Genomic DNA, 15,593 nt, shown 5'->3' with positions numbered 1-15,593 from the left:
TTCCATATGGGGAGTGCCACTCAGCCAGAAGCTGGTTCATGGCTGGCCAGAGCAGAGGTGGTGGCAGAAGCCTCTCCCACCTCCATGGCAGCACTAAGAAGGTCCAACTAACGGTTTAGGCCTGATCCCTTGGGGGCCTAAGCCTTTAGTCGGGCATCCCCTGAGGGGTCTCTGGCTGCCAGAAGGATGTCTGACTGCAAGCTTAGGCCTGATCCCCCGGGGAGTGGACCTAAGTCAACAGGTGGACATCCCCCAAGGGGTCCTGGAGTGCAAATGGGCGCAGGCCGGGCTGAGGGACCCCCACCCCTGAGTGCACAAATTTTTGTGCACTGGGCCTCTAGTTAAAAAATATGAAGATAGTGTAAGGAGCCTCTGGGACAACTTCAAGTTTACCAACATTCACATTATGGCGGTGCCAGAAGAAGAGAAAGAGCAAGATATTGAAAACTATTTGAAGAAATAATGACAGAAAACTTCCCTTACCTGGTGAAAGAAATAGACTTACAAGTCCAGGAAGCACAGAGAGTCCAAAACAAGAGGAACCAAAGAGGCCCACACCAAGACACATCACAATTAAATGCAAAAGGTTAAAGACAAAGAGAGAATCTTAAAAGCAGCAAGAGAAAAGCAGTTAGTTACCTACAAGGGTGCGCCCATATGACTGTCAGCTGATTTCTCAACAGAAACTATGCAGACCAGAAGGGAGTGGCAAGAAATATTCAAAGTGATGAAGAGCAAGGACCTACAATCAAGATTACTCTATCCAGCAAAGCTCTCATTTAGAATTGAGGGTCAGATAAAGAGCTTCACAAACAAGAAAAAGCTAAAGCAGTTCATTACCACCAAACCAGTATTACATGAAATGTTGAAAGGTATTCTTTAAGAAGAGGAAGAAGAAGATAAAAAATATGAACAATAGCCCCAGCCGATTTGACTTAGTGGACAGACTGTCAGCCTCTGGACCAAAGGGTCCTGGGTTTGATTCCAGTCAAGGGCACACACCTCAGTTGCAGGCTTCTCCCCGACCCGGACCCTGGTCAGGGTACCTGCAGGAGGCAACCAATCAATGTGTTTTTCTTACATCAATGTTTCTATCTTTCCCTCTCTGTTCCACTCTCTCTAACAGATCAATGGAAAAATATCCTCAGGTGAGGAGTAACAACAAAATGAACAATAAAATGGCAATAAATACATTATCTATCAACAATTGAATCTAAAAATAAATAAGAAATCTAATAAACAGAATAAACTGGTGAATAAAATAGAATCAGAGGCATGGAAATGGAACAGACTGATAATTCTCAGATGGAAGGGGGGTGGAGAGGTGGGAAGAGATTAAACGAAGATCTTATATGCATATATGCATTACCTATGTTCAGACAGTAGGGTGGCAAAGGCCTGGGGTGGGAACTGGGTGAAGGTGGGCAATGGGGGGGAAAAAGAGGGACATCTATAATACTCTCACAATAAAGATTTTTTTTTTAAAAGGACACAGATAGGTTGATAAATAGCAAGCTTAAACAAATTACTCTTCCTAAGGAGGAAAATTATAGTTCAGTCTCACCAATGGCAAATATGCAGGATGGAATGGCCTCTCAGTGAGAAATGGGTTTTATATATAGATCTATCATTCCATTTTATCTGGTACTAGGTCAGATTAAAGTCAAGACAAAACCTACTCTATTTCCACTAAAGCTCAAGCCACCCAAGTATTAACAAAGGTGAGAAGAAAAAAATAAAAAAATCTAAGTGTTTAACTTGTCTTTCTCTAAAATAAGCAAGTACTGGGATACAAAAAAGAACTTCCTGGAAGGTAATAATTACTACTCTTTTATACTCTCCTTTCTAATGTGTAATTCTGCACATATATGTAATTCTGCACATTTTTCATTTGTAAAATACAAACTATAATATGAATAAAAAGTTTCAGTAAAGGTAAAGAATATGCCTTAAAAGGGAATAATTATACGAATATCTGAAAGAAAGTTATCTGAGACACAATCACAAAAGATCTGACATATTGCTTCATTAAATATATATTTCCTAAGTAATAAAATTCTTGAATTGCTGCTCAGAGTATTTTAGTGGTGATAACAGAATGTTACATACAAAATGAAGTAAACAATGCAAAGCATAAATCATCTGTTTTAAACATTTAAATACTACAATAAGATCAAATGACTGATTTGATTTTTCTATATAATTATGTACTCTTCTTCCTAAACCAGTATGGGACTCTTCCTTAAGTAAAGACATTAAATTCAACCTATTTTAAGGATGAATTCATGGAGACATAATCAGGGGATATCAAAGGGAAAAATCACCAAGCCAAATGCAAATAAATTGTCAAATATAATTTTCATTACACAGAGTGTTTGTTCTATGGGAGAATACTCAAGAGTATATAATTTTTTTTAATGCAAAAATACCTACATCCAGCTAACTTTTATTTTGAATTACCATTAAGTCTTGCCACCATTCTTCCAGTCTTCAAGCTATCAAACACATTACTAACACTGTAAAATCCATAATTTTATTTTTCACATTGCCAATACCCCCGGATCAAAAAAGAAACTAGGCTGAGACACACATATAAATTTTACAGAAAAGGACTACTGCTTACAATCATATCAACAATCTACTTCCAAGCAAAGCCCATCCTATTTAGCAATTCTATAGTAGTGGTTGATTATTAATGTGCTAGAAAGATAACCCAAGTATTGGAGGCCTGTAAGTTACGGCAAACAAGCAATTCTAGTATTAAGTAACTAACTTATATGTGGCATGGGCTGCATTTCCTTATAGCTGCTCCTGGTCATCCTATACAAATAAAGATGGTCATTAACTTCAGGGTAACTTCAAGGTACTCAGAACCTTATTTTAATAGGGTAATTCAAGTTTCAACTTTTCTCAAGTCTATTTCATATAACTATAAATTTCCTCATTAAAACATCCCCTGAATCCATTGCTTTTTAAATCCTCATCTGAGGATATGTTTGACTTGAGAGGAAGAGAGAGGGAAATGGAGAGAGGGAGTGGGAAAGGAAAAGGGAGAGACATTGATGTGGCAGAGAAATATCCATCAGTTGCCTCCCATACTTGCTCCAACTGGATATCGAACCCGCAATTTAGGTATGGGCCCTGACCAGGAATCGAACCCACAACCTTTTTGGTGTACAGGATAATGCTCCAAGCAACCAAGCGACCAGGCTAGGGCCTCTGGATCCATTTTTATCTTGAAAAAATATTTCCAGCAAATAATTTACAATCATCTATGATGGATGGTTTTAATTTATATCCTGGGAATTCAATGCTGATGATATTCATTGCTCTAAGAATGAGCTTACCTACCTGATTTGCATGCTGAAAAGACCAAAAAAAGATAGTTAAAGAGTATGGAAAAGATTGCACCCTAGGTTTTCATATAAAAGAGCACAAACTCCCTGGTTATAGCCACAGACTGTAAATAGAATAACAAATAATATTACTAGGTAAAAGACAAGGATTTGGGCCTGACACGAAATAACAATAAAAGGCCAATAAAATCCAACACAAAACAAACTTGCCAAAACTTTCTCTTCATCACCAGTGTGGTATCATTATCAAAATAATTATATTAAGGGCAAATAATATATTCTAACTGCAACTGTAACTACAAATTCAAACCATAAGCCCAAGTGTAACCCATCTCTGACTATGATATTCAATCTAGCACCATCCAGATGAGAGACTAAAGCAAAGTACTCAAAGCAAGATACAATGAAATTTTTAAAAAATAACTAGATAGATGTTAACAATCAAAGAAAAAATACTAAATCAGCCATGAAAGCTTTCAGTAACTAAAAGAATAATTTTGCTAGTCCCTCTTAAGACCTAAGGAGTTACATGGTGAGAAAAATAAAGTTTAAAATTCCACTCTTAAAAAAAACACACAAAAAAACTGTTATTTCATCATCAATCTCTATTTTTTTGGAACTTTGAAAAAAAATGCTATCACCATAAACTCAAGATAAATAGATTACTAGCTTTCTCTTCTACTCTTAAGCCTCAAACATCTTTTTAAACAAACCCAGTGATCAGATATGTACCCACACACCTGACCATGTAATTACCTTCATGTCATAGCCATATGTCTCCCGAATGTCTTCATCAGAATCTGTTTCTTCATCATCATAATCCACTGTTTGTCGAGGGGAAGAAGATACGCTGCTCACCACCCGGTTAAAAGCAGACTGTTGGAAAGTAGGTAAGTGTCCCTAAACAACAAATAATTTCAGGATGAACAGAGAGACACACTGAATAAACATGGGTAATATGTGATTATGACTACCAAAATGTAATGAACTTGCAAAGTGGCTAAACAGAGTTCACCAGTTAGTACAGAGCAAATTATTTGCCTATGATACCAAGGTCCACCTGAATAATATTTCCAAGTAATTTTTCACTAAAATGACTTAGTTATATATTCAAAATCCTATAGGTGTATATAGAAAGAAGATGTTATGGATAATCTAACTGCTGGCAACTTACTGTTGTCTTCCTAATCAACTGGTAAGATAGATTTGATTTAGTACTTACACACTGACAAACATTATCTCATGAAATAAAAAAAGAAAATCCTAAACTTGCCTGTAAGTCTGGATTGGCAGCTGCTTTTTGGAGTTCTGCACTGATGATCTTTTCAGTTTTTTCTCGAGCTGCCTGCTCCACCATACGCTGGCTCAACACAGATAGTTTGGCCAGGGCAGAAGACAGTTCATCTGTGGCTAGAGCCTGCCGGGCTCTATCCTGCCAACTCATAGCACGTTCTGTCAAACACTGTAGGGCTTCTCCTTCAGGCAACCGTACAGGCAACTTCTGAAGGGATACTAGGAGTGACAGAATAGTCTCTAGCCTTGGCCTTCGAGAGCGCATACAAAGAGGGCAAAGGAATTTTACTTCCTTAGCCTGCCAACTAGACCCTTTTTTCTGGGTACTTGACTTAGGCAGGGGAACACAGCTATTATGGAACCAGTCTTTGCAGAGCTCACACTGCAGCATAAATCCACTGGCTGTCTTGCGGCAAATGCAAAATTTTACTTCTTCTATGCGGTCCACCATTGTCATCTTCGCTAGATTGGCTGCTCTGAGGGAATGCATGGCTTCAATCTCTTTTTGCTCGCGTTCTTTGAAAACTGCCACCTGTACACAAAGAACATTTAAAAGAAAGGAGTCACTGCAAAATACTCCAAAAATACCAAATCCTTAAGGCTGAGGGATCATCTCCAAGTTGGGGCCTCATAATAATAAAGCATTGTCCTTAAAAAAAAAAAAAATCAGTTGTTAATCATTTCGTAAAATGTGGGGCAGTGTGACAGTTTCCATGTAAACATTCCTGTGTGAAATGGGCAAAATGCTACTATATTTGACAATTTCATCAGTAGAGTACTTTGCATTATTCTGTAGGGTGCAGTAGACAGTATGCCTTGAAGTCAAGCGACCCTAAGTATGAAGCTTGGCTCTTGTACTTACATATTGTTGATCTGGGGCACAAGTTTTCTGAATCTCAATTTTCTGAAAAATGAGGATACCACCAAACTCATTTTGTTGTTTTAAGGATTAAATAAGATAATACATCAAAATGCTTAACTTGGTGCCTGGCACAAGGTAAACACTCAATAAATACTAGCTTCCCATCCACTGGCAATTCAGCCCCCGGGAGGAAGTTCTATACAAATCAATTTTTATTTATTTCTAGAAGGCCTCTCCAACTTATGTAATAGTAGAGTAACACAGCCTGATGACCAATTATAACAAAATTTTATGTAGCTCATTTCAAAAAAGTAAATGAAAGCAAATAACATTTAATTATCACAAATACTGTCAGTAGATTTTCTTTTAAAACTTTTATAGTTTTGAAACCATCTATAATAATAAAAGTATAATATGCTAATTAGACCAGACGTCCTTCCGGACGACCTACCGGACAAAGCCGGAGCTGTGAGGGAAGCCCGGGTCTGGGGTGCCAGAGGGAAGCCAGTGCCAGCAGCCGGGAGAAGTAAGGCCTACTCTTGCATGAATTTCGTGTATCAGGCCTCTAGTTTTGAAATAATTTCCTATTCTATTTGCCTGGTAAGATGACCTGTTGGGCAGGCTCCCTAATGAGGAATCATTTCTGCTGGCCTCAAAACACAATCATTTGGCAACAATATTGTAATAACTATTTATGGTATCAGGTGGGTACCTGAACTATTGGGGGGAACACTTTGTAAAGTATATGATTATCTAACCACTATGCAGTATACCTGAAACTAGTATAAAATAATGTTGAATGCAAACTGTAATTGAAAACTAAAATGGGGAAGAAAAAAAAAACAACACAGGATCATTTGTAGGCAGAAACAGCCATATGCAACTCCTTACTACATATTGACCAAATTCATTTTTATTTTTTCTCTTTCCTCAGGCTCCTAGTAATCTTAACAACATTCCTCCTACTCTCAAACAAAATCCAAAAACAAACAAAACAAAACAAAAAACACCACTATACTGTACATTACATCCCCATGACTATCCTATAATAACCAATTTGTACTTCTTAATGCCTTCACCTAATTACCTACAAATATTCTATTGAGCACTCACTATACTGTTGAATGCTACTGAGAGAAGGAAGATGTTTTAAACAGCAGCAGATATCAGTAAGCTGATACAATTCCTTTGAAAAGCACAATAGTATTAAGCCATTAAATTCTAACCCAGTAATCCCATTCCTAAGAGTCAAGTGTAGGAAAAGAACTTGTAAAAGGGAAAAGCGCCTAGCCAGTTTGGCTCAGTGGATAAGAGTGTCCGCCTGCGGACTGAAGGGTCCCAGGTTCGATTCCGGTCAGGGGCACAAGCCCGGGCGGCAGGCTCGATCCCCAGTAGGGGGCGTGCACGAGGCAGCCAATCAACGATTCTCTCTCATCATTGATGTTTCTCTCTCTCACCCTCTCCCTTTTTCTCTGAAATCAATAAAAATATATTTTTTTTAAAAAAAGAAAAAGCTATATACAAAGAAGTTCACTTTATTAGTATCCATAATAGTAAACACTTAATAACAACCAAATGTTCAATATCAGAAAAATGATCAGTAAATATTAGAAAATTTGATAAAATATTAAACTATTAAGACAACAATAAAGAATGATATAGAAAAAATTTTAGGGAGAGAACAGTATAGTAAACTTTTTATATACTTTGATTATAAATATTTTAAAAATATTTGAAATATATATAACCATAAAGCCAGAGAAAGTATATAAAAATAAAAACAGTGAATGCGCTAATATCTTCACAGAATTTTGTATTCACCATACAAAGTCAAAATGCATATCATAATTTCTTACCACCATGGCTGTATCTCTGGTTTCCTCCAATCCTTCCTCCAAATCACTCAGAGGCTCATGGTCCAGATCCTTTTCTTTTTCTTTTTCTATTAGTTCTTTTACTTTTTTCCTTCTGTTTTTACCACTCCCATATATACCAATGTCAGTTCGGGGACTTAGCACCTACAAAAATAAAACCAAATACTGAGCTCTGGTTTAAAAAAAAAAATTCTTAAAACTGAAAATAATAAAAGGAACCATTTATTGACTACTCACCAAGTCCTGGGCACTTTCTTAAGGGCTTAACACACATTACCTAATTCAGTTCTCATAACAGTCCTCTGAAATAGGTATTGTCTATATCAGGGGTCCTCAAACTTTTTAAACAGGGGGCCAGTTCACTGTCCCTCAGACCGTTGGAGGGCCGGACTATAGTTTAAAAAAAAACTATGAACAAATTCCTATGCACACTGCACATATCTTATTTTGAAGTAAAAAAACAAAACGGGAACAAATACAATATTTGTATTTGCATGTGGCCCGCAGGCCGTAGTTTGAGGACCCCTGGTCTATATTTTACAAATGGGAAAACTGAGGCTCAGAAAGGAAACAACTTGCCCAAGGACACAGGGTTAGTAATTAGGGAGCCAGTCCTCAAACATGAAACTATCATATTTCAACGCCTATGCCCTTAACTACTATTTATTTATTTTATCATTTTTTAATTTTCAATTATGGTTGACATACATTACTATATTAATTTCAGGTATACATCCCAGTAATTAGACATTATATAACTTACTAAGTGATCATCCTGATAAATCTTGAACCCATCTGACACGATACAGAACTATTAGGATATTATTGACTTTATTCCCTATACTATACATTACATCCCCATGAATATTCTGAAATAATCATTTTTTTAATTTAAATTCTTTATTGTTTAAAGTATTACATGAGTCTCCTTTTTGCCCAATTGACCTCTCCCTGGCCACTCCCACCCCCCAGCACATGCCCTCATCCCCCTTCTGTCTGTGTCCACTGGTTATACTCATATGCATGCATACAAGTCCTTTGGTTGATCTCTTACCTCCTCACCCCCTGCCTTCCCTCACAGACTGGACAGTCTGTTCGATGCTTCTAGTCTCTGGTTCTATTTTTGTTCATCAGTTTATGTTGTTCATTATATTCCACAAATGAGTGATATTTATCTTTCTCTGACTGGCTTAGTTTGCTTGGCATAATGTGCTCCAGTTCCATCCATGCTGTTGCAAATGGTAAGAATTCCTTCTTTTTTATAGCAGCGTAGTATTCTATTGTGTAGATGTACCACCGTTTTTTAATCCACTCATCTGCTGATGGGCACTTAGGCTGTTTCCAAATCATAGCTATTGTAAACTGTGCTGCTATGACCATAGGGGTGCATATATCCTTTCTGATTGGTGTTTCTGTTTTCTTGGGATATGTTACTAGAAGTGGGATTACTGGGTCAAATGGAAGTTCCATTTTTAATTTTTTGAGGAAACTCCATACTGTTTTCCACAGTGGCTGCACCAGTCTGCATTCCTACCAGCAGTGCACAAGGGCTCCTTTTTCTCCGCATCCTTGCCAGCACTTGTCATTTGTTGATTTGTTGATGATAGCCATTCTGACAGGTGTGAGATGGTACCTCATTGTTGTTTTGATTTGCATCTCTAGGATGATTAATGACTTTGAGCATTTTTTCATATGTCTGTTGGCCTTCTGTATGTCCTCTTTCAAAAATTGTCTATTTAGGTCCTTTGCCCATTTTTTATTGGATTATCTTCCTTTTGTTAAATTGTATGAGTTTCCTATAAATTTTGGAGATTAAACCCTTATCAGAGATAACATTGGCAAATATGTTCTCCCATGCATTGGGCTTTCTTGCTGTTTTGCTGATGGTTTCTTTTGCTGTGCAGAAGCTTTTTCTTGTGATGTAGTCCCATTTCTTTATTTTCTCCTGAGTTTCCATTGTCCTAGGAGCTGTATTGGTAAAGATATTGCTACGACATATGTCTGGTATTTTGCTGCCTATGGATTCTTCTAAGATTTTTATGGTTTCCCGTTTTACATTTAAGTCCTTTATCCATTTTGAGTTTATTTTTGTGTATGGTGTAAGTTGGTGGTCTCTTTTTATTTTTTTGCATGTATCTGTTCAATTTTCCCAACACCATTTATTGAAGGGACTGCCTTGACTCCATTGTATGCTCTTGCCTCTTTTGTCAAATATTAATTGAGCATAATGGCTTGGGTAGATTTCTGGGTTCTCTGTTCTGTTCCATTGGTCTATATGTCCATTTGTACTTTTTTTTTAGCTTAACTCACTTTATTTTTCTTGTATAATATTATGTGGTGGCCACAGCTGGAGCCTGGGTCCTCTGCACAGAAACTCTGGTGTGGGTCTTTACAAGATGGTCAGTGAATTCCTGATAGGGAGACTTGGTGAACACAGTCTCTTTCCAGAGATCTGGGGTGATAGCTGTAGGTCTTAGAGATGGCATCAAAGGTAGCCTTGGCAAAGTTGCCCAGGGTGTCAGTGTAGCCCCTGGCTGAGGTGTAGCAGTCGTCAATACAGGCCATCATCAGCAACTTCTTAGGTACAAGGGCTGAGATAATGGCCGTACCCCTGGGGGCAGGGATGAAGCACAACAGTACAGAGACACAAAGGCCAGTCACCTTGCAAGGTACGGTGTAGGGTTTGCCGATCTTGTTTCCCCAGTAGCCTCGCTGCACTGGCACAATATAGAGCTTGGCCAGGATAATGGCTCCTCGGATGGCAGTGGCTACTTCCTTTGAGCACTTCACACCCAGACCAACATGTCCATTGTAGTCCCCAATGGCGACAAATGCCTTGAACCGGGTCCTCTGGCCAGCACTTGTCTGCTTTTGCACAGGCATGATCTTCAAGACTTCATCCTTGAGGGATGCCCCCGAGAAAAAGTCAATGATCTCAGATTCCTTGATGGGCAAGAATAGATAGATTTCTTCTAGGGATTTGATTTTCATGTCCTTGACCAGGCAGCCCAGCTTGCTGACAGGGATCCACTCCTTGTCCTCGGCCTTGACTCCACGAGCTCCGTGGCCTCGGCCCCTGCCCGGAATGCCACTGCCAAATCCTCCACGGAAGCCACCGTGACCCCCTATTCCGGGGCCTCTGGGCCCTCCTGCAGCACCAGCGTCATCCGCCATTTGGTGTTTCGTGGGAAAAGAAGAAGTCCATTTGTACTTCTTAATGCCTTCACCTTTGTAACCCATTCTCCCAATCCCCTTCCCAGCTGGGAACTGCCAAAACGTTCTCTGTATCTATGAGTCTATTTGTGTTCTACTTACTCACTTTTGTTTTGTTATATTCAAATGTTTATAGAAATGTATTTATTGCCTTCCTCTTCCTCCTCTTCTTCTTCTTGACCTTTCTTCTTCTTTTTGACCCTTTAACATTTCATATAAAACTGGTTTGGTGGTGATGAGCTTCTTTAGCTTTCTCTTGTATAAAAAGTTCTTTATCTGTCCTTTGATTAGCTTTGCTAGGTACAGTAATCTTTGTTGTAGGTCCTTGCTTTTCATCACTTTGAATATTTCTTGCCAATCCCTTCTGAACTGCAAAGTTTCTGTTGAGAAATCAGCTCTGTTGTAGGTAACTAACTACTTTTCTCTTGCTGCTCTTAAGATTCTCTATTTGTCTTTAAGCTTTTGTAGTTCTTTATCTGTCCTTTGATTAGCTTTGCTAGGTACAGTAATCTTTGTTGTAGGTCCTTGCTTTTCATCACTTTGAATATTTCTTGCCAATCCCTTCTGAACTGCAAAGTTTCTGTTGAGAAATCAGCTCTGTTGTAGGTAACTAACTACTTTTCTCTTGCTGCTCTTAAGATTCTCTCTTTGTCTTTAAGCTTTTGCGTTTTAATTATGATATATCTTGGTGTGGGCCTCTTTGGATTCATCTTATTTGGAACTCTACACTTCCTGGACTTGTATCTATTTCCTTCACCAAGTTAGGCAAGTTTTCTGTCATTATGTTTTAAAACAGGTTTCAATTTCTTGCTCTCTCTCTTCTCATTTCCCATGGAAATGTTGGTACACTTGAAGTTGTCCCAGAGGCTCCTTATACTATCCTCATTCTTTGTACTTTTTCTTTTTGCTGTTCTGATTGAGTCTCTTTGGCTTCCTTATATTCTAATTGCTGATGTGATTTTTCAGCTTCATCTACTCTACTGTTCATTCCTTGTAAATTATTCATTTCAGTTAGTGTATACTTCATTTCTGACTGGTCCTATTTTATGCTGTTGAGGTTCTCACTAAGTTCATTGAGCATCCTTATAACCAGTATTTTGAACTATGAATCTAGTAGATTGCTTATCTCCATTTTGTTTAGTTCTTTTTCTGGAGTTTTGTTCTGTTCTTTCATTTGGGATGTTTCTTTGTCTCATTATGACAGCCTCCAAAATGAGACAAACTTTCTCTGAGCTCTAGCATGGGGCAGCATTTAGTCCTTGTGTGGTGGGGGGTTGTTTCTATGTATTAGGTAGAGCTGCTACATCTCCCAGGCTTGGTAGAGTAGCCTAATGTAGTAGGTGTTCTCTAGAGCAGCAGTCACCAACCTTTCGGACCTCACAGACCACCAGTGGTCCGTGGACCACAGGTTGGCGACCACTGCTCTAGAGTCCAGTGGCACAGCCACCCCGAACACCCAAGCTAGACACTTGAGGTGCATTCCCCGTGTAGGCTGTATACAACCCCTGTAGTAGTTGAGTCTTGATTGCTGTTGGCACATCAATGGGAGGGACTTATCCTCAGATGGATCAGCTGAAAGGACTGGCTGTAACCACTGACCACTAGCCTCCAACCACCATGGAGGATCAGCTATGCAGAGGCCAACTACACAGAGTAGGACTTACTTCAGCAGGGGTCTGGTGCCTGCTGAGTCCACCTCTTGAGTTTGTTGCTCATTGAGGTGGTTGGATGGTAATGCTTTGATGTGTTCTAAAAGCTGCCACTGGGTGCACTGGCTCTGGGACCTTCAGGGAGGTGCAAACCAAGATCAGCTGCCGCCTGTGCTCTGCCTGGGGCATGAACTACAAAGGCCACCAGGTATGAGCTACAAAGCAATCTACAGATGGTTGCTACTTGTGCTGAGTTTGGAAGTGCCCTCCAAGCTGTGACCCAAGGCTAGCTGCCACTATGCCTGGGGCCAACTTAGTGAGAGATGTGCAGCTTACTGAGGGACAGATGCTGCTTGTTTTGGGAAATTCTGAAGCATGAAAATCTGAAACATGAGCTAAGATGCCCATTCATATGGAAAAGCAACTGGAAACAGCTCAGGCCCTGGCCAGGTAGCTCAGTTGGTTACAGCATCATCGGCCAAGGTCAGCTACTGCCTATGCCCTGCCTGAGGCCACCCAGTATGAGCTACAAAGTGATCTACAGATTTTAGGTAAGTTCACAGCATAAGCCAAGACACGCTGTTTGTATGGAAAAGCCCCTTGAAGCAGCTACAATGGGCCCACAAGTTGGGTGGGGCAGGGTCTCAGGGAATCACCAGAGTGGGGCAAACAGTGTTAGCCAGGATGATGGAGACTCAGATATGGCCCTAGCCTGCACCAGCAGGAGGAGGGCCCAGCAAAGTAACAGTGGCCTCTGCCAGCACTTCTGTCTGGGAGAAAGCTCCCGTCCCCTTAGCTCTCATCCTTAGCTCTCATCCTGATGCTGAACAATTCAGTTCCTCCCTGTTCCAGCCTGTAAGTTGCTGCCCCATGCTGGCGATCAGAGAAAGTGAGTCTGAGTTAGTCCTTGTGCAGGGCCCTTTAATAGGAACTGCCTGGGACTCCAGCAGTCTCTATGTCCCTCAGCCTCAATCCCTACTGGTTTTTTATAGCCAGGAGTTATGAGGACTTCTCTTCCAGCATTGGAACTTGGGCTGGGGGACCTGGTGTGGGTTGGGACCTCTTGTTCCTCAGTGGGGACCTCTGCAGCTAAGATATCCCTCCTGATTTTTATCCGACACACATGGGTGTGGGACCAGCCTGTTCTGTGTTTCTGCCCCACTAACAGTTTCAATGGGGCTTCTTTAATTCCCTAGTTGTAGGACTTCCATTCAGCTGAATTTCAGATGGTTCTGAATATTTGTTCTATAGTTTAGTTGTGATTTAATGTGGTTGTGGGAGCATGCAAGTACCATGTTTACCTGCGCTGCCATATTGACCAACTAGTATGTTTAAATGCTCAAGATGAAAAGGGTAATGAGTATTTAAATTTGTGCTTCTGAGAAAGGTCTTTTCAGTGACAGAATCCATTAATAACAGAGATAAGATCCAGGCTAATTGACACAGCACAGGGGGAACCAGAAATAAGTTTGTCATAGGCTCCAGATTTCTGGTCAACATTTAATATTACCTAATAGGAATCACTTGTATAATCATGACCAGATAAAATGAAAACAATACTACTACCTACTTCTGATAAGGAGATTGAAGTATGTATCCAAAAATTAAACTACTCTTTACCTGTAACAATGTATGGCTAGAATTCTTCTTAAGAAAGGTCCGCCCAGTCCGTTCTCTCCACGCCCGAGCTGCTGCTACTTGTGATTCTACCTGGGGCAATGCATCAAGACGCACAGGGATAGGACGCCCTTTAGCAGATAAACTCTCCAGCTGCTCCAAGTAAGCATAGTTGCTGCCACTCTGAAAAACAAAAGTACATCCCCACACAATTTGCATTCACTTATGGAGTTTAGAGTGACTTTTTTAATTAAATATTATTCTTTAAATGTAATTGTGCCTCTTGAATTAACAGATACTAATGTTTTTAAAAAGTATGTGCAAATACAACATGCAGATGATGCATAGAATTGTACACTTGAAATGATATATTAACTAATATCACCTCAATAAATTTAATTTTAAGTAAATTCATGTTGTCATAAAGATTTTAATTTTATTAATCAATGAGGGGATCAGTAAGATATAAAAACCAGTTCAAAGGACAATGTAAGAACAGACATATATGTGCAATTAGAAATGAGAAAAGGAATTTGCTAATGGATGGAAACAGATATTTAATATCATACAGCAGCAGTCGCCAATCTTTCGGACCTTGCAGACCACCGGTTGGCAACCACTGCTCGAAAGGTTTCCTTAAACCAGCAGTTGCCAACCTTTCAGACCTCACGGACCACCAGTGGTCCGAGGACCACCGGTTGGCAACCACTGTCATACAGGACAATGGAATGATCTTTTCTACAGTGTGGAAATCAACTGTTCCAAATACAAGGACAAATGTAATTGCTTCTCTATGAACATAATTCATTTGTATCACTATCATTTTAAAATAATTGACAGAGTTGTTAAATAGCTTCATCAAAGATAATTTAAGGTATACAGCCCTAGAATTAAATAATTGTGAAGGATCCACTAGACCAGTAGTCGGCAAACCGCGGCTCATGAGCCACATGTGGCTCTTTGGCCTCTTGAGTGTGGCTCTTCCACAAAATACCACGTGCGGGCGCGCACGTACAGTGCAATTGAAACTTCGTGGCCCATGTGCAGAAGTCGGTATTTTGTGGAAGAGCCACACTCAAGGGTCCAAAGAGCCGCATGTGGCTCGTGAGCCGCAGTTTGCCGACCACTGAACTAGACAACATCCAATATTCCACTGAAAAGACATCCAGTAATCTCTTTCCCCTGTTTCAAAGTCTTTCACAATTTTTCCAACAACTACAAAACGCTGCTTTAGTTCTGATAACCACCTCTATTTTATGTTATACAAACACATGAGAATGGATATTTTCCTTCTAAGCCACAATGCTTCAACATTTCCATAGAATGATGTCATTGTTTTTAAAATTTATATACAACTTTAAATTCACTAAATAATTAAATCATCACAACATGTGAGTTAACAAGTAATCCATTCTAGGGTCTTATTAAGAACACCTGAAGTGGGTTGGCAGCCTGTAGACATTAATTGAAAGTGATATCATAGATTGGATGAATCTCCTAGCAGATAAACACGTTAGCATTCCGATAAGAAACTGTATATATATCACAACATTCATTGCTATTCAGAGGCTATGAAGGAAAGATATAGTATTAAGTGCTAAATGTTGATATTCCATTAAAAGGTTATTTCCCACCCTAGCTGGTTTGGCTCAATGGATAGAGCATCAGCCTGCACACTGAAGAGTCCTGGGATTGATTCTGGTCAAGGGCACATGCCCAGGTTGCCCTT

General features: G+C 39.6%; 1 protein-coding gene and 1 pseudogene across 1 annotated transcript in view; both read right to left on the bottom strand.

The window, feature by feature from the left end:
• Positions 1-15,593, bottom strand: part of KDM5A (lysine (K)-specific demethylase 5A) — a 104,743-nt gene that overhangs the window by 29,067 nt on the left and 60,083 nt on the right. The window contains exons 22-25 of the mRNA XM_005865965.2: positions 13,868-14,047; positions 7,368-7,529; positions 4,630-5,181; positions 4,113-4,256 (exon numbers count right to left, since the gene is read on the bottom strand). Coding sequence (XP_005866027.1) covers positions 4,113-4,256; positions 4,630-5,181; positions 7,368-7,529; positions 13,868-14,047 — 1,038 coding nt within the window. The remainder of the gene's footprint in view (positions 1-4,112; positions 4,257-4,629; positions 5,182-7,367; positions 7,530-13,867; positions 14,048-15,593) is intronic.
• LOC102248627 lies at positions 9,697-10,574 on the bottom strand (annotated as a pseudogene).

This window comes from Myotis brandtii, unplaced genomic scaffold, assembly GCF_000412655.1.
Source record: "Myotis brandtii unplaced genomic scaffold, ASM41265v1 scaffold216, whole genome shotgun sequence".
Taxonomy (NCBI): domain Eukaryota; kingdom Metazoa; phylum Chordata; class Mammalia; order Chiroptera; family Vespertilionidae; genus Myotis; species Myotis brandtii.
The sequence above is the reverse complement of the archived record's forward strand: the minus strand, read 5'-3'. Positions and strand labels throughout refer to the sequence as shown.